The sequence below is a fragment of the Rhinopithecus roxellana genome, chromosome 3, assembly GCF_007565055.1.
Source record: "Rhinopithecus roxellana isolate Shanxi Qingling chromosome 3, ASM756505v1, whole genome shotgun sequence".
NCBI lineage: Eukaryota > Metazoa > Chordata > Mammalia > Primates > Cercopithecidae > Rhinopithecus > Rhinopithecus roxellana.
Genome location: NC_044551.1, coordinates 151,387,366 through 151,412,166, shown reverse-complemented (window position 1 = coordinate 151,412,166; position 24,801 = coordinate 151,387,366). Strand labels below are relative to the sequence as shown.

Below are 24,801 nucleotides of genomic sequence, written 5' to 3'. Positions count from 1 at the left end.
AGGCTGTAGTGAGCCAAGCTGAGATGGCACCACTGTACTCCAGCTTGGGCAACAGAGAGAAGCTGTCTCAAGAAAAAAAAAGAATAAACTGTGCAAGAACTTGGGACTCGGATGCATATCAAAGTCATTAAGCTGAGTTAAAAAAGCCAATTGCAAAAAGTTACATACTGTAGGATTCCATTTACAAACTCTTCTCTTCCTTTGAGATAGGGACTCACTCTGTCGTCAAGGCAGGAGTACAGTGGCAAAATCTCGGCTCACTGCAACCTCCGCCTCCCAGGCTCAAACAATCCTCCCTCCCACCTCAGCCTCCTGAGTAGCTGGGAGGCTAATTTTTATAGTTTTTAAATTTTTTTTACAGAGATGGGGTCTTGCTATGCTGCCCAGACTGGTCTCAAACTCCCAGAATCAAGCAATCTGCCCAACTCGGCCTCCCAAAGTGCTGGGATTACAGGCACGAGTCACCGCACCCAACCTACAAACATTCTTAAAACAATACATGAGGCCAGGCATGGTGGCTCAGCCTGTAACCCCAGCACTTCGGGAGGCTGAGGTGGGTGGATCACTTGAGGTCAGGAGTTCGAGATTACCCTGACCAACATGGCGATAATCCGTCTCTACTAAAAATATAAAAATCGGCCGGGCGCGGTGGCTCAAGCCTGTAATCCCAGCACTTTGGGAGGCTGAGATGGGCGGATCACGAGGTCAGCAGATCGAGACCATCCTGGCTAACACAGTGAAACCCCGTCTCTACTAAAAAAAATTAAAAAAACTAGCCGGGTGAGGTGGCAGGCGCCTGTAGTCCCAGCTACTCGGGAGGCTGAGGCAGGAGAATGGCATAAACCCGGGAGGCGGAGCTTGCAGTGAGCTGAGATCCGGCCACAGCACTCCAACCTGGGCAACAGAGCGAGACTCCGTCTCAAAAAAAAAGAAAAAAAAAAATATAAAAATCAGTGAGACAAGGTGGCACATGCCTGTAATCCCAGCTACTTGGAAGGCTGAGGCAGGAGAATCACTTGAACCTGGGAGGTGGAGGTTGTAGTGAGCTGAGATGGCATCATTGCACTATAGCCTGGGCAACAAGAGCAAAAGTCTGTCTCAAAAAAAAAAAGAACACATGAGTGATTGCCAGCAGTTATGGATGGGGAAAGATATCTTTACAGGGACAGGATGAGGGGGTTTTTTAGGAAGTGATGGAACTGTTCTGCTACCTGATTATGGTGTATTCTGTGGGATGTGGCTAAAGCAACCAAAATACTGGAAGCAGCTCCCAACCCCAGTGCCCAACAGAATGACTACACTGTGGCACAGTCATATAATAGAATGTTATTCAGCAACAAAAGGGGAAGAACTACTGATACATGCAACAACACAGATCAATCTCAAAAGGCATATGATAAAAGAAACCTTACATAAATAACAATGCATTATATATGATTCCATTTAACTATAATTCTAAGAGGTAAAAAAAACTAATCCATGTTGAAAAAATTTGTTTAAAGTATTTGACTCAGGCTGTGTGCAGGAGCTCACGGGTGTAACCCCAGCACTGTGGAAGGCCGAGGTAGGTGGATCACTTGAGGTCAGGAGTTCGAGACCATCCTGGCCAACATGGTGAAATCCCATCTCTACTAAAAACAAAAATTAGCCGGGCATGGTGGTGCATGCCTGTAGTCTCAGCTACCCAGGAGGCTGAGGCAGGAGAATCACTTGAACCCGGGAGGTGGAGGTTGCAGTGAGCCTAGATCGTGCCACTGCACTCCAGCCTAGGCAACAGAGCGAGATTCCATCTAAAAAAAATAAAAGTGGTTGACTCTAGAGGGGTAGGGACAGAGATAAACTGAGCGAAATTTCTTAGATGGTTTTTTGGTTTGTTTTTAAGAGATAGAGTCTCATTATGTTGCCCAGACTGGCTTCGAACTCCTAGACTCAAGCAATCCTTCTGCCTCAGTCTCCTGAGTAGCTGGGACTACAGGCATGCAACACTGTGCCCAGATTAGGTTTTTTTTTTTTTTTTTTTTTCCTTGAGACAGAGTGTCGCTTTTGTTGCCCAGGCCAGAGTGCAACGGTGCAAACTTTGCTTACTGCAACCTCTACCTCCTGGGATTAAGCGATTCTCCTGCCTCGGCCTTCTGAGTGGCTGGGATTACAGGCACCCGCCACCACGCTTGGCTAATTTTTGTATTTTTAGTAGAGACGGGGTTTCACCATGTTGGCCAGGCTGGTCCCAAACTTCTGAGCTCAAGTGTTCCACTTGCCTCAATTTCCCAAAGCGCTGGGATTATAGGCGTGAGCCACTGCACCTGGCTGGCTTTTTTTTTTTTTTTTTTTTTTAATATTCACAAATTTTGCTGTAGTCCCAGCTACTTAGGAGGCTGAGGAGGGATGATCGCTTGAGCCCAGAAGTTCAAGACCAGACTGGGCAGCACAGGGAGACTCTGTCTCAGGAAAAAAAAAAAAAAAAAAGAAACAAGTTTTGACCTAGTGTTAACGATATGCATATTGACATGAAAAGTCATAACCTGATCTCCAATTTATTTGAAATGTGTGAAAAACTAAGAAAAATTGATGTGAGGGTAGACAATGAATAGTAGCTAAAAAATTGATAAACAAATATAGTCATCGCTCAGTATCCTCAGGGGACTGGTTCCAGGGCCCCTGGCAGATACCAAAATCCTAGGATGCTCAAGTCCCTTATATAAAATGGAATAGTATGCCGATATCATCTACATCCTCCTGAAAACTTTAAAAAACTCTAGATTACTTAAAACCACCTATTATAGTGTAAACGCTATGTATTAATAGTTTTTATACTGTACTGTTTAGGGAACAATGACAAGAAGAATAGATTTTGTGTATGTTCAGGACAGACACATTTTTTCCCAAATAATTTCAATCTGCAGTCTATGGACACGAAGGGCTGGCTGTATGTATATATATACAATGGAATATTATTCAGCCTTACAAAGAAAATCTGACAAATGCCACAACACAGATGAACCTTGAAAGCAATTTGCTAAGTGAAAAAGACCAGTCACAAAAAGACATAGAATGTATGATTCTACTTATAGGAGGTACACAGAAGAGGCAAATGCACAGACAGAAAGCAGAATAGAGGTTATGAGCAACTGCTTAGGGATGGGGAAAGAAATTTGTTACTTAAAATAGTACTGTTTCTATTCAGTGTGATTAAAACATTCTGGAAATAGACAGTAGTGAAGGTTATAGCATTGTGAATGTACTTAACGTCACTGAATTATATACAAAAAATGGTACATTCTAAGGCTGGGCATGGTGGTTCACACCTGTAATCCCAGCCCTTTGGGAGGCCAAGGCAGGTGGATCATCTGAGGTCAGGAGTTCAAGAACAGCCTGGCCAACATGACAAAACCCTGTTTCTACTAAAACACACACAAAAAATTAGGCATGATGGCATGAGCCTATAGTCCCAGCAACTTGGGAGGCTGAGGCACAAGAACTGCTTGAACCCAGGAGGCAGGAGGTGGAGGCTGTAGTGAGCTGGTATCGCACCACTGCACTCCAGTCTGGGTGACAGAGCAAAACCCTGTCTCAAACAAACAAACAACAACAAAAAGAAATGGTAGGTGGGGGCGGGGACATTCTATGCAGTGAATATTTACCACAAAAAAAAGAGTCATTTTTGGGCCGGGTGTGGTGGCTCACACCTGTAATCCCAGCACTTTGGGAGACCAAGGTGGGCGGATCACCTGAGGTTGGGAGTTAGAGACCAGCCTGACCAACGTGGAGAAACCTCGTCTCTTACTAAAAATACAAAATTAGCCAGGCGTGGTGGCACATGCCTGTAATCCCAGCTACTGGGGAGGCTGAGGCAGGAGAATCACTTGAACCTGGGAGGCAGAGGTTGCAGTGAGCCAGGATTGAGCCATCCACCCACTTCAGCCTCCCAAAGTGCTGGAATTACAGGTGTGAGCCATCGTGCCCAGCTGGTCTCTATCTCTTGACCTTGTGATCTGCCCGCCTCAGCCTCCCAAAGTTCTGCGATTACAGGTGTGAGCCACCTCACCCGGCCTTTTGTTTTTTTTTTTTTGTGGAGACAGAGTCTCACTCTGTTGCCCAGGCTGGAGTGCTGTGGCATGATCTCAGTTCACTGCAACCTCTGCCTCCCAGGTTCAAGCAGTTCTCCTGTCTCAGCCTCCCAAGTAGCTGGGATTATAGGCACATGCCACCATGCCCAGCTAAGTTCTGTATTTTTAGTAGAGACACAGTTTCGCCATGTTGGCCAGACTGGTCTCCAACTCCTGACCTCAGGTGATCCGCTGCCTCAGCCTCCCTAAGTGCTAGGATTACAGGTGTGAGCCACCGTGTCCGGTCTGTGTTTTGTAGCCACCGTGTCCGGTCTGTGTTTTGTGTTCTAGTTCCACACATATATAACAATAGCAATATCATAAGAAATTAAAATGTTACTTTGAAATTTCAATAAAAGCTCTTTAAAGTGAATCATGAAAACCTACAGATAGCATGTGCAATGGAAAGGGTGTAACACAGAGAAAATTTAAATTCAATTCCTCCATAGTCAATAAATGGTGATGGAACTTGGTCAAACCAAAGTATGCCTGTATGATTTTCTTTCTCTTAGATGGGGCAATAATAATACTTACTCCCACAGAGCACTTTTGAGTAAACAACTGATATAAAATTTACTTCTGAATTATAGAGAACAAAGTAAATATCATCGAGAACACAGCACAATGCTCAGCAAGTACTTAATAGATACTTTATGCGTGAATCAAGTGAATAATTACCTCCATGAAGAGACATGCAAGGATAAGACGCTCTCATTAAATCCTTAAGAAGACCATCAGCATGTTCCTGCTTATCCACAAATATAATGACAGATCCTGACTCTTGATAATGGCCTAGAAGCTCAAGTAACTTCAAGAATTTCTTTTCTTCTTCAATCACAATCTGAAAACACCACATTGTACCAAGTTAATGGAGTGAAAATGCAAATGGATCCCTTGGACAGAAATATTCATTTTATTTGTGGTGAAAGAATGAATGAAAATATCTTGCTATATCTTTACCAAGGGCTAGGAAGATGTTGATTTTAATTGCAAAAAATAAAAAAAAAAATTGTAAACTTTCAGGGTTTAACAGGCTTGCAAATGTGGGCAAATGATCATCTGTTCTCTCTGGCTCTTAATTTCATATCCTAGTAATCAAGAGATAAAATAGATATGTGACATTTCTTTTCCCTTTGTAGAGACAGGGGTCTCGCTATATTGCCCAAGCTAGTCTCCAGCTCCTGGCCTCAAGTGATCCTCCTACCGTGGTCTCCTAAAATAGTGGGATTACAGGCATGAGTCACCATGCCCATCTGGTATGTGACATTTCTATATATCAGCTCACCACTCACCACTTTTGATGAGAGAAACTAAAACGACATTTTATTTTATGTCTTTAAAGAGACAGGGCTCACTATGGCTAGGGTGCTATTCACAGATGTGATCCAGCTATGATCAGCACGAAAGTTTTGACCTGTTCTGTTTTTCTGCCCTGGGTAGAATATCCCATTCTTTAGGCAATCTGGTGGTCCCCTGTTACCAGGAGGTCACCACACTGATGCTGAACTTAGTATGGACAAAGATAGGCATAGTGCACTACAGTCCAGAACTACGGGGACTAAAAAGCTGCAACTTCAGGCATGCACCACTGCACCCGGCAAAAAAAAAAAAAAAAAAAAAAAAAGAGCATTTTAAATAGTTGCATGGAACAGCATAGTTAAGTGTATCTGGTAAAATACTGAACGCTACAGTAGTGGTACACGACTTCATTTTAGAAATTATCTTGCCTACCTCACACACAGTGATCCCAAAAGGATCACACATACTACCTAAGTATCAAGGAAACTGGGAATTTCCTAAAGATGGTACCCACCACTTGTTGCTCCACATCCGAGCAAACCACACTCCTGCCTCCAACTTGTACTTCAATAGGTTTACTCAGGATCCTGCGAGCCAAAGCCTCCATAGCTCTGGGGAAAGTAGCTGAAAACATAACCGTCTGTCGATCAGGACGAACATTATCCACGATGCGCATGACCTGAGAAAAAGAAAACGTTACAAATAAACATGGTAAATAGGGTCTTCAAAGCTTACGCAATGTTAAAACCAAGTAAAAGGAACTTTTGAGAACAACTATCTCAGTTTTGCCACTCCCACAGTCTTTCAATCTCAAGAAACGACAACTCCACACATGCTTAGACCAAAAATCTAGGAGACATCTTTGATTAATCTCTGTCGCTCATCTTACAACCAATCCATCAACAAATGTAGTGGTCTATCTTCAAATTATATCTAGGATACAACCCACTACCACTGTTTCCCTTCATTTATTCAATACGTTTTTATTAAAGAACCATCTTGAACCAGGTACTGTTCTAAGTACTAGGAATATGCAATAAAAACAGACAAAAAGAGGAGGATTCTGGGAAGCTGGCAGAGTGGGAATCACCAGGAATCTGTATCCACACCTAGACAACAACTGTGCTGGTAGAATCTGTCTGATGTAACCACTTTGGAATTCTGGAATCTACAGAAGGTTTGCAACCTCCTGGGAAAAGCCTGGAAGATAAATTGTGGCTGTTTTCTGTCATTTTCAGCTCTTAGCACAGTAGCAGTTAACCATTCCCCACAAACAGCCCCACAGCAGGCAGGCATGCACATTTCTGAAGCAAACTGTACATAGCTTGCAAGAGCCAAGGTGGTCAAGAAGGACTCTGTCCTCCAAATATGGAGGATCTCTGCTCTGACTGCTACTTCTGATCACAGAGGTAAAGACAAAGAGACATTGGCTGTTATTGTTGCATTCACACCCTGCAAACCACTGCAAGCCCGGACCCCTCAAGCTGAAGTGACTACCAGCGGTTTTAAAATTTGATGCCCCTTCCCTCTGCCTTAATTTTTCTCCTTTTGAGAGCCAAAAATTAAATACTAGGAGATTAAAAAACAAATGAATATCCAAAGATATTTACAAAGTAACCACACATACAGAATGCCACAGGCTCCGGTGGCTCAAGCCTGTAATCCCAGCACTTTGGGAGGCCGAGACGGGCGGATCACGAGGTCAGGAGATCGAGACCATCCTGGCTAATACGGTGAAACCCTGTCTCTACTAAAAAAAATACAAAAAACTAGCCAGGTAAGGTGGCAAGCGCCTGTACTCCCAGCTCCTCGGGAGGCTGAGGCAGGAGAATGGCGTGAACCCGGGAGGCGGAGCTTGCAGTGAGCTGAGATCCGGCCACTGCACTCCAGCCTGGGTGACAGAGCAAGACACTGTCTCAAAAAAAAAAAAAAAAAGAATGCCACAGGCTCAGAAAACACATGAAATGACCTTAAGTGTACACCTCAGGGCAATCCTAGCCACAGACCACCTATGACAATCAAATACAAAAATAATAAACAATAACAGTAATAAGAAACAGTAAACCCTAGGGAAAGGGGAGAATCTGATTCCCAAGTTACCACATTACCAGATTCAAATGTCCAATTTTCAGGCTGGGTATGGTGACTCAGGCCTGAAATCCCAGCACTTTGGGAGGTCAAGGCAGGAGGATCACTTGAGCTCAGGAGTTAGAGGCCAACCTGGCCAACATGGTGAAACCCTGTCTCTACTAAAAACACAAAAATTAACCAGGCGTGGTGGCATACGCCTATAATCCCAGCTACTCAGGAGGGTGAGGCAGGAGAACCGCTTGAACCTGGAAGGTGGAGTTTGCAGTGAGCCACTGCACTTCAGCCTGGGTTACAGAGTGAAACTCTGTCTCAAAATAAATAAATAAATAAAAATAATTCCCAATTCTCACTATTTTCTTCAGTATATAATCATGCCTGGAAGCACACTACTGCTTGCCAACTCTTCTCTAGGCAGAAGTCAGTGTGCAGCTTTGATCTATGAAGCTCACAAAATAATCACAAACTAAATAGAAATTTTCCTCTTTTTTCTTGAGACACGGTCTCACTCTGTCACCCAGGCTGGAGTGCAGAGACATTACGTTGACTCACCACAGCCTCTATCTCCCAGGCTCAAGCAATCCTGCTACTTCAGCCTCCTGAGTGGCTGGGACTATAGGCGCATGCTCCCACATCCAGCTAATTTTTATGTATTTTTGTAGAGATGAGGTTTCGCCATGTTGCCCCTGCTTGTCTTGAACTCCTGAACTCAAGCAATCCACCTGCCTTGGCCTCCCAAAGTGCAGAGTTCATAAGCACACATCACCATGCCCAGCCTCCAGCAGGTTTTCAGTTATCAACAAACAATTATTCAGCATTTCTCTCTCATGTACTTATATACATGTATATAAGCACATACATGTACATAAGCACATACATGTACATAAGGACACACACGGACACAAATACATGAGAGAATGCTGGATTCACACTTTGCCTTTCAACGGAAAAAGTTGTTTTGAACTCACTCTATAAGAACTTGGTTTACCAGAAGGTCCCTATCAATCACTCTTATCTACTTAAAGCATTATAATAAAATCTAAGATTTCACATGACTGGGCACGTGACTCTGTTCCATCTGATACTTCAATTCTCTTTACTCTCTTTCCACAAACAGACCCCTCGCCTCTGCTTGAATACCTGGAAGAAACTGATATGATTCAGTATCATATCAGTCCCCGCTTCCTCACGAAGCAATGTTTCATCTCCAAATAATGTTTATCGAGTCCTTCCTCAAATTAAACTCAAATCAAGCTCCATATGACTTCCCCACTGGATCCCATTTGTACTCCTTGGGACCAAAAAAATAAATTCAATGCTGCTTTCATGTGACACTTGTTCAGAGTTAAAGGATGCTATCATTTCTTCTACTTAAAGCTGATTATTATTTATATTATCACTTTTTGTTTTTTGTTTTTTGTTTTTTGTTTTTTTTAGACGGAGTCTCGCTCTGTCGCCCAGGCTGGAGCGCAGTGGCCGGATCTTAGCTCACTGCAAGCTCCGCCTCACGGGTTTACGCCATTCTCCTGCCTCAGCCTCCCGAGTAGCTGGGATTACAGGCGTCCATCACCATGTCCAGCTAATTTTTGTATTTTTAGTAGAGACAGGGTTTCACCATGTTGGCCAGGCTAGTCTGATCTCCTGACTTCAAGTGTTCTGCCTGCCTCGGCCTCCCAAAGTGCTGGGATTAAAGGCATGAGCCACTATGCCCCACCCAAAGCTGAGTATCATTTTATCTGTTTCTCATATGGCTCAAGCATTACCATAATCCTGCTTCTTCTGTGTTCTTCTATTTACATCTCATTCAGAATGCAGTCCTTAAATCTAAACACAATACATGCACTATCATAAAACAGGCAATAAATTTTTGGAGAGTACATGGATAAACTGAAGACTAAATATGACATTTGCCTTGTCCCTTTTCCATGCACATTTCCATTACTGTGGTCTCTTATAATCCTTTTTTATTTATTTTTTGGCAACTACAGCCTACTGACAATTCACAATGCTCTTCTTAAGAAAACTTTCTACCACCTTTAAAATGTGTTCCTATAAATCTGTATCACTGAAATTTTGCACCTGAGCAAACAGCATATATAAGAAATATAAAAACCTAGGCTAGACAAATTCTTTGGGCCGTTATCTTAGTAAAAGTGAATGACTTTGATAAATGTAAATAACGTGCTATCTAGACTAGATAAGGAGGTATTTAAAAGCATGATTTAAAAGAATTTATTTAAAAAGACAATGGGCTGGGTGTAGTGGCTCACGCCTGTAATCTCAACACTTTGGGAGGCGAGGAGGGTGGATCACCTGAGGTCAGGAGTTCGAGACCAGCCTGGCCAACATGGTGAAACTCCATCTCTACTAAAAATACAAAAGTTAGCCAGGCGTGGTGGTGGGCACCTGTAGTCCCAGATACTTGGGAGGCTGAGGTGGGAGAATCGCTTGAACCCAGGAGGCAGAGGTTGCCGTGAGTGGTGATTGCTCTCCACTGCACTCTAGCCTGGGCGACAGAGCAAGACTCCGTCTCAAAAAGTTAAAATAAGGCTTAAGGTCTATTATTAGCACTCCAATTCTAGTTTTACTGGTGTTGGTCTTACATGGCTAAGAAATGCCAGTATAAACACCTCCTGAAGAAGTTTTATGAGGAAACTGAAACATAAATATGTGCTTCAATACTGTATGTCCCCAGTCTTCTGTATTACCATGCAACAGAAGTGTGTGTGAATTTCAGAAACCACATGAACATTTCATTCTCATGGCAGCTACAAGGTTATATTTACATTTCAAAACACTTAAGAAATGTAATGATTACCTGGGGTTCAAAACCCATGTCAAACATTCTGTCTGCTTCATCTAAAACAACATATGTCACTCTTCGAAGATTTGTGACCCGACCTAAGATGAGAAGAAAAATAAAGACAAAAAGAAAACTAAAAATCAGTCCCAATTCATTTTATGGCTACCAAGAACTTTTAAAAACTGTAAAGGAAACTAAAATGCCTGACTTAACCAGAGGGGTAAGTTAGGTATCTTTAAAAAGTGAAAAGAAATTTTGATCTAAAATGTCTTAATCTAGTGACAAATACTTTCTGACAATGGGTATATGAGGCCCTTTATTTTGTCAAACTCGTCTCTTGCATACCATCATAGGGCCTGAAGAACCTGTAAAATTCAGAAAACAGCCCTCTCCAAAACACATCATAAAACTAAGACTGAGATGAAGCATCGAGCCACATCAGCCATTATCTGACAGCATCACCTAGAAAAAAACATATTAGAGATTACAGCGTATGTGTGGAAAGCAAGTTCTAGTGCTATTTTAGACACAGAAAATGCCTCTCTATATTATTTTACAACCTACTTCATATATTTAGAAGCTTCTTAAATGGGCACGTCAAACCCTTAATGAGAAGCTATTTGACAGCATTAGGAAACTAATGTATCACATAAAAACTTTAAATACCAAAACACATTACATAAACACATTTTCCATACAAAGATATAAATCCCAATTTTATTAAGTGAACCCACTGACTTAAATAAATGCCAACTGGCTTCCTAACCAGTGAAAACAAAATACATACAAAGGAAACCTCTTCTAAAATATTAACACAAGCATTGCTATCAACTGTTGAATCAATCTCCTGGCAAAAACATGTATAAAAAGTTATTTAAAAATAGACCAAAATGACAGATAAGAGAAAAAGGTAAAATTAATCAAGATGAATTTCAGGAGACTTAATGCAGCATTGAGAAAAAAAAAACAAGGGATTATTTAATCAGCATTCAAACCAAAACTTTCCATATGCTAGACAAGCACAAAGACTTCTCAAACAATTTCGATGTCACTTTGCCAACTTCATGTACAATTAGAATTAAGTTCACATAGAAATTCAAGCAGAATACTATTAAAAACATGCACTAACTCACAGTTTTTAACACTCTATTATGTACATACTGAATATTGCAATAGAAACCTCTGAGAACATTTTCTTCAAAAAATAAAAAGTGCCAAAATAAGTGCTAGCTAATATTTAAGTATTCCACACTAGCATTTGTAGCCCCAATTAGTTTTGCAAGGTCGGGAACAGCATTAAATTACCTACCTTTGATGGTTTAAGTCTCGGAAGCCCAGTTCTATAAATCTTGAAGGGCCTTTCTCCACAGAAGTTAAATAATGTCAACAGTTTAGTAAGAGTTTTGATAGGGAATAATTTAACAAAGCATAACATTTGAGCTACAAACATGCAATATTTACAAAAGATAAAATTTCTTGAAGCTGCAATATCTTAATTTATGTAGTATTGTAAGAAAATACTAGCTAATGTGGAGAAAAAGTCTAAATTTTGTAATAAAGAAAAGGCTACTACCCTATTCTTTTACTAAGCAAAGCCAGGCCAAAAATGGATTAAGAATCCAAGTTATGATCAGACGGAGTTACTTCTGAAAAAAATTTTTAAATTGCAAAAATATCATTAATGCTTATAATAATCAACTTGTTCCAATACAAGTTTTTTTTTTTTTTTTTTTTTTTGAGACAGAGTCTCGCTTTGCCACCCAGGCTGTAGTATAGTGGGGCGATCTTGGCACCCTGTAAGCTCCGCCTCCCGGGTTCAAGCTATTCTCCTGCCTCAGCCTCCCAAGTAGCTGGGACTACAGGCTACAAATTTTAAGATATTGCAACTTTAAGAAGAAATATAGAAACCCTTTGTTGGTTTCTTGCATCTGTTTTAACAAAAAAATGTAAAGAATTCAAAAGGAAAGACACCAAAAAAATATCCCTGACTTACCACTGTTAGCTGCTAACATGTCAATCATTCGACCAGGTGTGCAAACAATAATTTCAGCACCTCTTTTCAGCTCAGCAATCTAATAAAAAAGATGAAACTTAATAGTCTATCACTAATGCTTACTTAAACACTAAAAAACATTACATTTAGTTCTTGCCTAGTCTGGTAAGAAGACTTCAAAGCCTTCTGCCTAATTATTTTGAATCTCAGGGCACTACTAAAGAAACAGCAACAGCCAAACGCGGTGGCTCACGCCTGTAATCCTAGCACTTTGGGAGGCTGAGGTGGGCGGATCATGAGGTCAGGAGATCGAGACCATCCTGGCTAACACGGTGAAACCCCGTCTCTACTAAAAATACAAAATTTTAGCCAAGCGTGGTGGCAGGTGCCTGTAGTCCCAGCTACTCAGGAGGCTGAGGCAGGAGAATGGGGTGAACCCGAGAGGCGGAGCTTGCAGTGAGCTGAGATCGCACCACTGCACTCCAGCCTGGGTGAAAGTGAGAGACTCGGTCTCAAAAAAAAAAAGAAAAGAAAAAAACAGCAACAACGTGACCACATAGTGCCATAAATTTGAAACAAATAAAAACTATAGAATTTTGCAAATTTCATTTGCCACTATCCCTCATAACCAAGAAACAAACTTAAGAAAGCAGTTAAAAAAACAAAAAGTGATCATCTTTGAGCCCAGGAGTTCAAGGTTGCAGTGAGCTATGATCACATCCTTGCACTTCAGCCTGAGCAAGAGCGAGACCCTGTCTCAGAAAAAGAAACTTCTAAGTGACCACATAGACTAGTGTTTTTCAAATTGAGGATTGCCACATTAGTGAATCATTAAAACCTTTAACAGTCATAATCAGCTTTGTTTTTTTTTTTTATTTTTTATTTTTATATATTTTTTTGAGACAGGGTCTCATTCTGTTGCCCAGGCTCTGTTGTCCAGTGCAGCAGTGTCATCATAGCTCACTGCAGCCTAGATCCTGGGCTTAAGAGATGATCACTTTTCTTTAAAAACTGCTTTCTTAAGTTCGTTTCTTGATTTTGAGGGATAATGGCAAATCAAATTTGCAAAATTCTCTAGTTAGCCACTGGCTAGGACTACAGGCACTCGTTAATTTATTTACTGTTTTGTTTAGTTTTGTTTTTTTTGAGACGAAGTCTCGCTCTGTTGCCCAGGCTGGAGTGCAGTGGCCGGATCTCAGCTCACTGCAAGCTCCGCCTCCCGGGTTTACGCCATTCTCCTGCCTCAACCTCCCGAGTAGCTGGGACTACAGGCACCCGCCACCTCGCCCGGCTAGTTTTTTGTATTTTTTTTTTAGTAGAGACGGGGTTTCACAGTGTTAGCCAGGATGGTCTCAAACTCCTGACCTCGTGATCCGCCCGTCTCGGCCTCCCAAAGTGCTGGGATTACAGGCTTGAGCCACCGCACCCGGCCTTTATTTACTGTTTTAAGAGATGGGGTCTCACTATATTGCCCAGGCTGGTCTCAAACTCCTGGACTCAAGTGATTCTCCCATTTCAGCCTCCCAAAGTGCTGTGATGATTACAAGTATGAGCCACAGCGCTCAATCACAACCAGCATTTTTTAAATGAAATGGAATGCAAAATACCAGAAGTCCCTTAACATCATAAAACTTTTGTTTGGCATTTATATAAATACAATGTGCAAGCATGTACCATGTTGTTTTGTAAGTGTATTTCTACAAACTATAGTCATGAAAAACCATAAACTTAGAAAATGAAGTTCAAGTAATTAAAATAGCACTGGAGTTAACAAAAGCAAATATTCTTGAAGTGTGTTCTTGTAACAAGAGTCCTAAGAAACAGTTTTGTAGTTAAGTTCAGAAAACGACAATTTATCCCATTTATCTAGCAACACGATACACATTAGCTTATTAAGAACTAAGAAGTCTTACAGGAAAGAAACCGGTTTTAACTTTTTATACTCCAACGTTTCCAAAACTTATCCAATCACAGAACCTACTTTTTTGCCTTCTTCTACTCAAGCAAAATATCTGAAAACTATTTCATTATTTAGAAGACAGCTGAAGGGCTGGTCATAGTGGCTCACAAGGGAAGCCGAGGCAAGCAGATTGCTTGAGCCCAGGAATTCAAGACCAGCCTGGGAAACATGGCAAAACCTCATCTCTACAAAAAAATACAAAAATTAGCCGGGTGTGGTGGCATGCGTCTCTGGTCCCAGCCACTCAGGAGGCTGAGGAGGAAGGACTGCTTGAGCCCAGGAGGTCACGGACGCAGTGAGCCAAGGTCACACCACTGCACTCCAGCCTGGACAACAGAGCAAGATGCTGTCTCAAACAAAACAGAACCAAAAAAAAAAAAAAAAGAAGAAGAAGAAAACACCTCTGATATTAATGCATCCCAGTAATCACCATCACTTTTTCCCCCGCAAGATGTAGTCTTGCTGTCTCCCAGGCTGGAACACAGTGGCGTGATCTCAGCTTACCGCAACCTCCGCCTCCCAGGTTCAAGTGATTCTCCTGCCTCAACCTCCCAAGTAGCTGATATTACAGGCACGCACCACCATGCCAGGCTAATTTCTGTGTTTTTAGTAGAGACCGGGGGTCTTGCCATGTTGGCTAGGCTGGTCTTGAGCTTCTGATCTCATGATCCACCCGCCTTGGCTTCCCAAAGTGCTGGGATTACAGGCGTGAGCCACTGTGCCTGGCCACCATCACTTTTTAAAGACGTCAGCATAGATTATAGAAAATAAATGCTCAGAGATCAGAGACCTAGGTTCCAGGACAAACTCTAGAACGTATTAACCTAATTGGTCAACTTAATAACTCCTTCTGACTATTTCCTCATATGTAAAATAAAAAAAAAAATCTGCCTTCTCAGGCAGGGGAAGAGGGAGGAGGGATAATCTATGTAAAAATGACTCAAAAATTCTAATATAGCATTAACATAATATATTCTTTTTTGTCACAACTGTGTTGGGTCATAATTAACAAAAATTATATATATTTAAGGTGTACAACATGTTTGATATACATATACACTCTGAAATGATGACCACAATCAAGCTAACATATCCCCTTACATAGTTACCAATATTTTCTTTTGTGGTAGGAACATTTAAGATCGGTTGGGCGCGGTGGCTCACGCCTATAATCCCAGCACTTTGGGAGGCCAAGGCAGGAGGATCACTTGAAGTCAGGAGTTCAAGACCAATCTGGCCAATATGGTGAAACCCCCATCTCTACTAAAAATACAAAAATTAGCCAGGCAAGGTGGCGGGCGCCTGTAGTCCCAGCAACTTGGGAGGCTGAGGTAGGAGAATCGCTTGAACCGGGGAGGCGGAGGTTACAGTGAGACAAGATCGCGCCACTGCACTCCAGCCTGGGTGACAGGGCGAGACTCCACCCCAAAACGGAAAAAAAAAAAAGAACATGATGTGAGATCTACTGGCTTAGCAAATTCTTCAGCATACAATATAATATTAACTAGTCACCATGCTGTACATTACTTCTCCGAAGGTATTCATCCTGCATGAAATAACTAATTCTTACTATTATTTTTATACCTCATTTTAAAAATGATTTTAGAAGCAATCACTATTCAAAAAACTAAAAGTAAAAGTCACTCTTTTACTTTAATGAATCTTCCAACTTGAGAAAAGAATGGAAAACATGAATGTTTCTTATGTAACTACCTGCTCACTGATTCCTGTTCCTCCATAAACACAGACCACTCTAAGTCCCAAAGTCTTGGAAAACTTCTTACACTCTTTAGTAATCTGTAAAGCCAGTTCTCGAGTTGGAGTCATGATGACAGCTGGAAAGATAAATACATCAGTAGCCTAACCACCAAAATTCTTAAGGCTATGCTTTAAAGTATTCAATTTCACCTCTACAATAAAGTTCAGATTGTTTCACCTATTTTTTTTTTTGTTATGCATCTCTGAAAACTATTTCAAAAGTTGTATAACAGCAGAGGTTGTGGGGAAGGATAAGTATAAGCAGAGTTGAAAAACATGCTAAAAGAAGATAAATGACAGTTAAATGCCTCATCCAACCCTCAGGAAAATAAATACTTGGTTCAATAGAACGCAAATAGTTTTCTAATGCAAATCACAGAACAAAGAAAATCAAGGACTCACTGTGCCACAGAAGCCATACTGCTGCTTCCAGAAACAACTTTGGTCTGAGGGGCACAGACAGAGGAGAGATATACTATGCCCCGTGTTCCTAAGAGAAAAGCTGAACAACTTTCCAAAACCCTATTCAACTTTGCAAGAGTTATCTCTGCCAAGATGATCAAGAAACCAGAATCTAAACAACTAATCTTGAATGAAATGCTGGCATTATAGCCTGTTAAGGCCAAAAACTACCTAGGAAAATATGTTTCCCTAGTATCTTCCATGTTGCCTTTGTATATCCACCGATACTGGGCTAACAAACCTCAATATAAATAAACAGATAGATGCACGAGGAGTCTACCTGCCAAGTCAGAGTTTAAAAACTGAGCTGTGCCAGGAGGGGCTGTTTTTGTACTTCTGAGATGTCACTCCAGAGCTCTGAAGATTCTCACTCCACCTGCTGGTAAGGGGAAATCAGCCCCAAAGTGCCAAATTGATAAAGAAAATGTACATAAAGACATCTTCACTATCATAATTAAGAACATTATAAACTATAAGGTCTTTCTCTTTGACAACAAAGCTGTTATTTGAAAAACAGTTTAATGAAAATAACTGTACCTATTGGCCCCTCTCCTTCTTCTAATGACCTCTGATCCATGATGTGTCTAAACATGGGCAACAGAAAAGCAATGGTCTTTCCACTTCCTGTTTTGGCAATGCCAATCAAATCTCGTCCAGACATTATAGCAGGAATAGCTTGGGTTTGGATGGGCGTGGGCTTTTCATAGCCATGCCTTAAAAAGAAAACCAAAGGAAGGTAAGAATTGAGATTGCTGGGCCCCAAAGAGGTCCCATGTGTTCCCATAAAAATAAACTTCCAAAAGGCTGTATATATTCATACAATAAAATACTATTTGGCAATAAAAATGAATGAAGTACTAACACATTCTACAATATGGACTAACCTTGACAACATTATGTAAAGTGAAAAAGGTCAGTCACTAAAGACTATATATTGTTTGATCCCATTTACATGAAATGTTAGGAATAGCCAAATCTATTCTAGAGACAAAAAGTAGATTAATGGTTGCCCAGGGGTAGGGAGAGGGGAGAAGACTGACTACTAATGGACAAAAGTTTCTTTTTGGGATAATGAAAAATTTAAAATTTAGGCAGGGCGCAGTGGTTCGTGACTTAAATCCCAGCATTCTGGGAGGCTGACATGGGAGAATCATTTGGGGCCAGCAGTTCAAGACCAGCCTGGTCAACATAGTGACACCCCATCTCTTGAAAAAAAAAAAAAAGGGGGGCCACGCTTGGTGGTTCATGCTGTAATCCCAGTACTTTCAGAGGCCGCGGCGGGTGAATCATCTGAGGTAGAGAGTTCGAGACCACCCTCACCAAAATGGAGAAACCCTGTACCTACTAAAAACACAAAATGAGCCAGGCGTGGTGGCACATGCCTGTAATCCCACCTACTTGGGAGGCTGAGGCAAAAGAATCGCTTGAACCCGAGAGGCGGAGGTTGCAGTGAGCAAGACAGAGCCAATGCACTCCAGCCTGGGCAACAAGAGTGAAATTCTGTCTCAAAAAAAAAAAGTTGGGCACGGTGGCTCATACCTGTAATCCCAGCACTTTGGGAGACTGAGGCGGACAGATCACGAGGTCAGGAGTTTGAGACCAGCCTGACATGGTGAAACTCTGTCTCTACTAAAAATACAAAATTAGCCAGGTGTGGTGAGGCAAACACCTGTAGTCCCAGCTACCTGGGAGGCTAAGGCAGGAGAATCATTCGAACCCGGGAGGCAGAGGTTGCGGTGAGCCGAGATCACGCCACTGCACTCCAGCCTGGGCAACAGAGTGAGACTCTGTCTCAAAAAAATAAATAAATAAAATCAAAAAACAAAAACAAAAAAATTCAAAAAAATTTTTCAAAAATTAGACTATTGTAATGGTTGCACAACTATAAAAATACACTAAAAAACATTAAGTTGGCTGGGCGCGATGGCTCATGCCTGTAATCCCAGCACTTTGGGAGGCTGAAGCGGGTGGATCATGAGGTCAAGACATCAAGACCATCCCAGCCAACACGGTGAAACCCCGTCTCTACAAAAAATACAAAAATTAGCCAGGCGCAGTGGTGCACTCCTGTAATCTCAGCTACTTGGGGGACTGAGGCAGGAGAATCGCTTGAAGCTCGAACCCGGGAGGTGGAGGTTGCAGTGAGCCGGGAATGCACCACTGCACTCCAGCCTGGTGACAAAGCGAGACTCTGTCTAAAAAAAAAAAAATAATAATAATAATAATAATAATAACTTGCACTTTTTTTTTTTTTTAAGACAGTCGGCCGGGCGCGGTGGCTCAAGCCTGTAATCCCAGCACTTTGGGAGGCCGAGACGGGCGGATCACGAGGTCAGGAGATCGAGACCATCCTGGCTAACACGGTGAAACCCCATCTCTACTAAAAAAAAACACAAAAAACTAGCCGGGCGAGGTGGCGGGTGCCTGTAGTCCCAGCTACTCGGGAGGCTGAGGCAGGAGAATGGCGTAAACCCGGGAGGTGGAGCTTGCAGTGAGCTGAGATCCGGCCACTGCACTCCAGCCTGGGCGACAGAGCTAGACTCCGTCTCAAAAAAAAAAAAAAAAAGACAGAGTCTCTCTCTGTCACCAGGCTGGAGTGCAGTGCCACAATCCCAGCTCACTGCAACCTCCGACTCCCGGGTTCAAGCGATTCTCCTGCCTCAGCCTCCCAAGTAGCTAGGACTACAGGCTAGCTGGGACTATAGGCATGCGCCACCACATCCAGCTAATTTTTGTATTTTTAGTAGAGACAGGGTTTCACCATGTCGGCCAGGATGGTCTCGATCTCTTAACCTCGTGATCTGCCTGTCTTGGCCTCCCAAAGTATTGGGATTACAGGTGTGAGCCATAGCGCCCAGCCAAGTTGCATAATTTAACCAGCACTCTGGGAGGCCAAGGTGGGGGGATCACCTGAAGTCAGGAGTTTGAGACCAACTTCACCAACACGGCGAAACCCTGTCTCTATTAAAAATACAAAAATACAAAAATTGGCTGGGTATGGTGGTGGGTACCTGTAATCCCAGCTACTTAAGAGGCTACGGCACAAGAATCGCTTGAACCCGGGATGCAGAGGTTGCAGTGAGTCAAGATCATGCCAATGCATGCCTGAGGGAAGAGGCGGGAGGCTGTCTCAAAAAAGAAAAAAATAAATAAAAAATTTAAAAAGCCAGGCATGGTGGCTCATGCCTGTAATCCCAGCACTTTGGGAGGCTGAGGCAGGCAGATCACCTGAGGTCAGGATTTCAAGGCCAGCCTGGCCAACATGGTGAAACCTGGTCTCTACTAAAAATATTTTAAAAATTAACCAGCCGTGGTGGTGCACACCTATAGTTCCAGCTACTCAGGAGGCTGAGGCAGGATAATTGCTTGAGCCCGGGTGGCTGAGGTCACAGTGAGCGCGGTGAGATCGCACCACTGTACTCTACCCTGGGCAACAGAGCAAGATTCTGTCTCAAAAAAAAAAAAAGCAGTTGTATAATTTAAAGGGTAAATTTTGATATGTAAATTATCTCAATAAAACAGTTTTTTTAAACGTTAAGTTTTTTTAGAGTAAAAATGTAACTTGGAGACATTGGTGTGAAAGGACTATTTTGAGCAGCAAGACACAGAAAACATAAACAACCACCAACCACTTACTTTTTGAGGGAATTTAAGATCTTCATGGAAATTCCACACTGGACCCAGGATTTAATTGGTTTGGGACAACCTTTTCCTTTAACTGTAATGCCCTCCATTTCCAATCGAAACACATTTACCTCTACAAAACAAAACCCAGATTAAAAGTTCTTAAATATTGTTCTATTGGTGTCTTCTACTTTTCAATTAGGCATAAGATTAAGAATCTTTAACTCTTATGCCAGGCCCAGTGGCTCACACCTGTAATCCTAGCAACTAGCACTTTGGGAGGCAGACGCAGGCAGATCCCTCGAACCCAGGAGCTGAAGACCAACCTGGGCAACATGGTGAAACCCTGCCTCGACAAAAAGTACAAAAATTAGCTGGGTGTGGTGGCACATGCCTGTAGCCCCAGCTACTCAGGAGGCTGACATAGGAAGATCACCTGAGCCTGTCGGGGGGATGCGGGGTGTGGTAGGAAATCAAGGCTGCAGTGAGCCATGACTGCACCACTGCACTCCAGCCTCCAGCCTGGGCAATGGAGGGAGACCCTGTCTCAAAACAAAACAAAACAAAACAAAACAAAACAGAACAATTTTTTAAATTTTTGTATTTTTTTTAGTAGAGACAGGGTTTCACCATATTGGCCGGGATGGTCTCGAACTACTGACCTCATGATCTGCCTGCATCCCAAAGTGCTGGGATTACAGGCATGAGCCACTGCGTCCGGCCTATTTTTCTGTATTCTAGTAGATGGGGTTTCACTCTATTGCCCAGGTGGTCTCCAACTTCTGAGCTCAAACAATGCGCCCACCTCAGCCTCCCAAAGTGCTGGGATTACAGGCGTGAGCCAATGCACTTGGCCAATTAATTTTTGATCATTTTAAAAATATTTCCAAAACACCCTCCTTCATCAGACACTATCCACATTTCTCTTGAGTAATGTGAAATGTATCCTCTTCTGTTAGTAAATGAAAAAATGGAATTTTACCTTCTTGAGACATTTTTGCTAGTTCTGGAACTTCGACATAGAAGTTTTTCCTAAATGGCTCATATTCAATTTTTCCATGATCAACTGGTTCTAGAAGCTTTCGCTGTTTTGTTTGATACCCTGTAAGGGCTGTCTGAAGATCAACTTCTTCCTCCTCTGAAGAATACTATGGTTTAAAAGAAAAAAATTAAAGAGGTAAGCTCATTACTATTTTCCTCTTGTGGGAAGCAATACTCCTACCTTTTCAAAACTTCCTCTCCTAGAAACTACTCTAATTTTTTTCCTTTCTGCAATACACTGTTTGGCCCACAAGATTTTTATAGTGCTCCAACACACTTAAACTTCTTAATTTTAAAATCACCTCGGCCGGATGCAGTGGCTCAAGCCTGTAATCCCAGCACTTTGGGAGGCCGAGACGGGCGGATCACGAGGTCAGGAGATCGAGACCATCCTGGCTAACACGGTGAAACCCCGTCTCTACTAAAAAATACAAAAAACTAGCCGGGCGAGGTGGCGGGCGCCTGTAGTCCCAGCTACTCGGGAGGCTGAGGCAGGAGAATGGCGTAAACCTGGGAGGCGGAGCTTGCAGTGAGCTGAGATCCGGCCACTGTACTCCAGCCTGGGCGACAGAGCGAGACTCCGTCTCAAAAAAAAAAAAAAAAAAAAAATCACCTCAAATGATGTATGTCACCTTGAATTAGAAATACATCAAGAAGCTCCTGAAGAATTTTTCAACTTAGTTTTCTTTTTCTTTGCCCTTTAGAAAGTTAAAATGCCAATATAAAGCTAAAACAGTAATGATCAGAGACAGCTCTAATAAGGTTTTGCTATTGTTTTTACTATATAAATCTTTACAATACGTGTTAATGGAAAGAAAGTTAATTCATTCTGTTACTTCATTTTTTTCTCTCCATATTGTATGCCTAAAGTGAGCTGATGAGGGGCAGAAAGATCATACAGTTAGGAATGAAAGACATCAGAATGTTCCACTAAATAGATATTTAACTAGATACTATTATACTACTAAGAATAGCAAGAATGTCTCCCAATTCTAGGAATTTCTCCTAGTTCACATAAATGAAAAGCACATCTCCATGAATGCTTTCTAATAAATGCTTCCAGGATAGTGTCATAAACAAAGTCAAAATAAATGAAAAATCACCTCCATGGCATCCTGGTCATTCTCCATCAGCTCACCTTTCTTCTTATCAGAATCCACAACTGCTTTTTTGGTTGTCACAACAGTGACAACTTTTGTGACCGTTGGCCCAGACTTCTAAAATAAAGAAGAAATATAGAATATTTTGCAAAGCTGAAACACAAGTTATATGACAGCTGAAGCCCACAATAACTGACAAAATTTCGTCTTTAGTTTCTTTTTTTAGTGACATGGTCTCCATCACCCAGGCTTGAGTGGTGTGATCGTAGCTCACTGTAACCTCAAATTTCTGGGCTCAAGGAGTCAACCCATCTGTCCTCCTGAGTTGCTAAGACTGTAAGCACATATCACCAAACCCAGTTAATTTTTTTTGCTTTTTAGTAGAAAGAGTCATGCTATGTTGCCCAGGCTGGTCTTGAACTGCTTGGCTCCAGTGATCTACCGGCCTCAGCCTACCAAAGTTCTGGGATTGCAGTTGTGAGCCAGGGCATTGAGCCAACTGAGTTATTAAATGAAAATAGAAACAACAGACTGTTTTTCTCATTAATTTATATAAATTTTTAAGCATAATATAATTATATTTTATAATACATCCACTTATCATTTACTGTATTATAGACAATTCTATATATTATTATATATACTTTATTTATTTATTGAGATAACGTTTTGCTCTTGTCACCCAGGCTGGAGTGCAATGGCATGATTTCAGCTCACTGTAACCTCTGCCTCCCGGATTCAAACAATTCTCCTGCCTCAGCCTCCCCAGTAGCTGGGATTACAGGCACCCGCCACTATGCTCGGCTAAGTTTTGTATTTTTAGTAGAAACAGGGTTTCACCATGTTGGCAGGCTGGTCTCGAACACCTTATCTCAGGTAATCCACCCACCTAAGTCCCTGCAAAAGTGCTGGGATTACAGGCATGAGCCAGCGTGCCCAGCCAATTATATATATATATATATATATCAATATATTTTTTTTCAGACTGAGTCTCATTCTGTCTCCCAGGTTGGAGTACAGTGGTGTGATCTAGGCTAATTGCTCCCAGTTCAACCTATTCCCCTTCCTCAGCCTCCCAAGTAGCTGGGATTAGAGGCATCCGCCATCACACCCAGCTAATTCTTGTATTTTTAGCAGAGATGGTGTTTTGCCATGTTGGCCAGGTTGATCTCTAACTCTTGACCTCAGGTGATCGTCCGCCTCGGCCTCCCAAAATGTTGGGATTACAGGCATGAGCCACCACATCCGGCATGATTATATATTTTCAAACTACTACTAGGCTGGGCACAGAGGCTCATGTCTGAAATTCCAGCACTTTGGGAGGCCAAGACAGGGGGATCACTTGAGTCCAGGAGTTCGAGACCAACCTGGGTAACACAGCGAGATTCCACCTCTATAAACAATTAGCCAGGTGTAGTGGTACATGCCTGTAGTCCTAACTAAGAAGATTGAAGCAGAATGATCGCTTCAGCCCAGGAGTATGAGGTATGATCATGCCACCGCACTCCAACCTGGGTAACACAGCGAGACCCTGTTGCTAAAAAACATTTTTTTAATTAAAAAATAAAATAAGGCCAGGTGCAGAGGCTCACACTTGTAATCTCAGCACTTTGGGAGGCCAAGGCGGACAGATCACTTGAGGTCAGGAATTCAAGGCCAGCATGGCCCACATGGTGAAACCGTCTCTACTAAAAATACAAAAATTAGCCAGGCATGGCGGTGGGCACTTGTAATTCCAGCTACTCGGGAGGCTGAGGTAGGAGAATCATTTGAACCTGGGAGGCACAGGGTGCAGTGAGCAGAGATAGTACCACTGCACTCCAGCCTAGGCAACAGAGCAAGACTCCATCTCGAAAAATAAAATAAAATAAATAAAATAAAAAAATAAAATAAAATAGGGTGAGTGCAGTAGCTAATGCCTGCAATCCCAGCACACTGGAAGGCCAAGGGAGGTGGATCACCTGAGGTCAGGAGTTCAAGACCAGCCTGGCCAACACGGTGAAACCTCATCTCCACTAAAAATACAAAAATTAGCTGGGCGAGGTGGCAAGGGCCTGTAATCCCAGCTACTCAGGAAGCTGAGGCAGAAGAATCACTTGAACCCAGGAGGTGGAGGTTGCAGTGAGCTGAGACTGTGCCACTGCACTCCAGCCTAGGCAACAAAAGCGACACTTCATCTCAAAAAAATAAATTAAATTAATATAAAAAAATAAAATGAGGCTGGGCATGGTGGTTCACACCTGTAATCCCAGCACTTTGGGAGGCCGAGGTGGGAGGATCACATGAGGTCGAGAGTTCGAGACCAGCCTGACCAACATGGTGAAACCCGGTCTCCACTAAAAATACTAAAATTAGCCGGGCATAGTGGCAGGCATCTATAATCCCAGCTACTTGGGAGGTTGAGGCAGGAGAATCGCTTGAACTCGGGAGGCGGAGGTTGCAGTGAGCCAAGATTGTGCCACTGCACTCTAGCTTGGGCAATAGAGCGAGACTCTGTCTCAGAAAAATAAATAAATAAACAAACAAACAAATAAATAAATTTTTTAAATGAAACAAAATACTACTAA

The 24,801-nt window shown here is 42.2% G+C and overlaps 1 protein-coding gene across 2 annotated transcripts in view; it reads right to left on the bottom strand.

The window, feature by feature from the left end:
* DDX46 (DEAD-box helicase 46) overlaps positions 1-24,801 on the bottom strand; it is a 77,069-nt gene that overhangs the window by 29,570 nt on the left and 22,698 nt on the right. For both annotated transcript variants that reach the window (XM_010359925.2, XM_010359926.2), the window contains exons 7-15: positions 22,238-22,351; positions 21,076-21,241; positions 20,106-20,226; positions 17,007-17,182; positions 15,963-16,084; positions 12,290-12,368; positions 10,312-10,394; positions 5,920-6,084; positions 4,785-4,947 (exon numbers count right to left, since the gene is read on the bottom strand). In XM_010359925.2, coding sequence (XP_010358227.1) covers positions 4,785-4,947; positions 5,920-6,084; positions 10,312-10,394; positions 12,290-12,368; positions 15,963-16,084; positions 17,007-17,182; positions 20,106-20,226; positions 21,076-21,241; positions 22,238-22,351 — 1,189 coding nt within the window. The remainder of the gene's footprint in view (positions 1-4,784; positions 4,948-5,919; positions 6,085-10,311; positions 10,395-12,289; positions 12,369-15,962; positions 16,085-17,006; positions 17,183-20,105; positions 20,227-21,075; positions 21,242-22,237; positions 22,352-24,801) is intronic.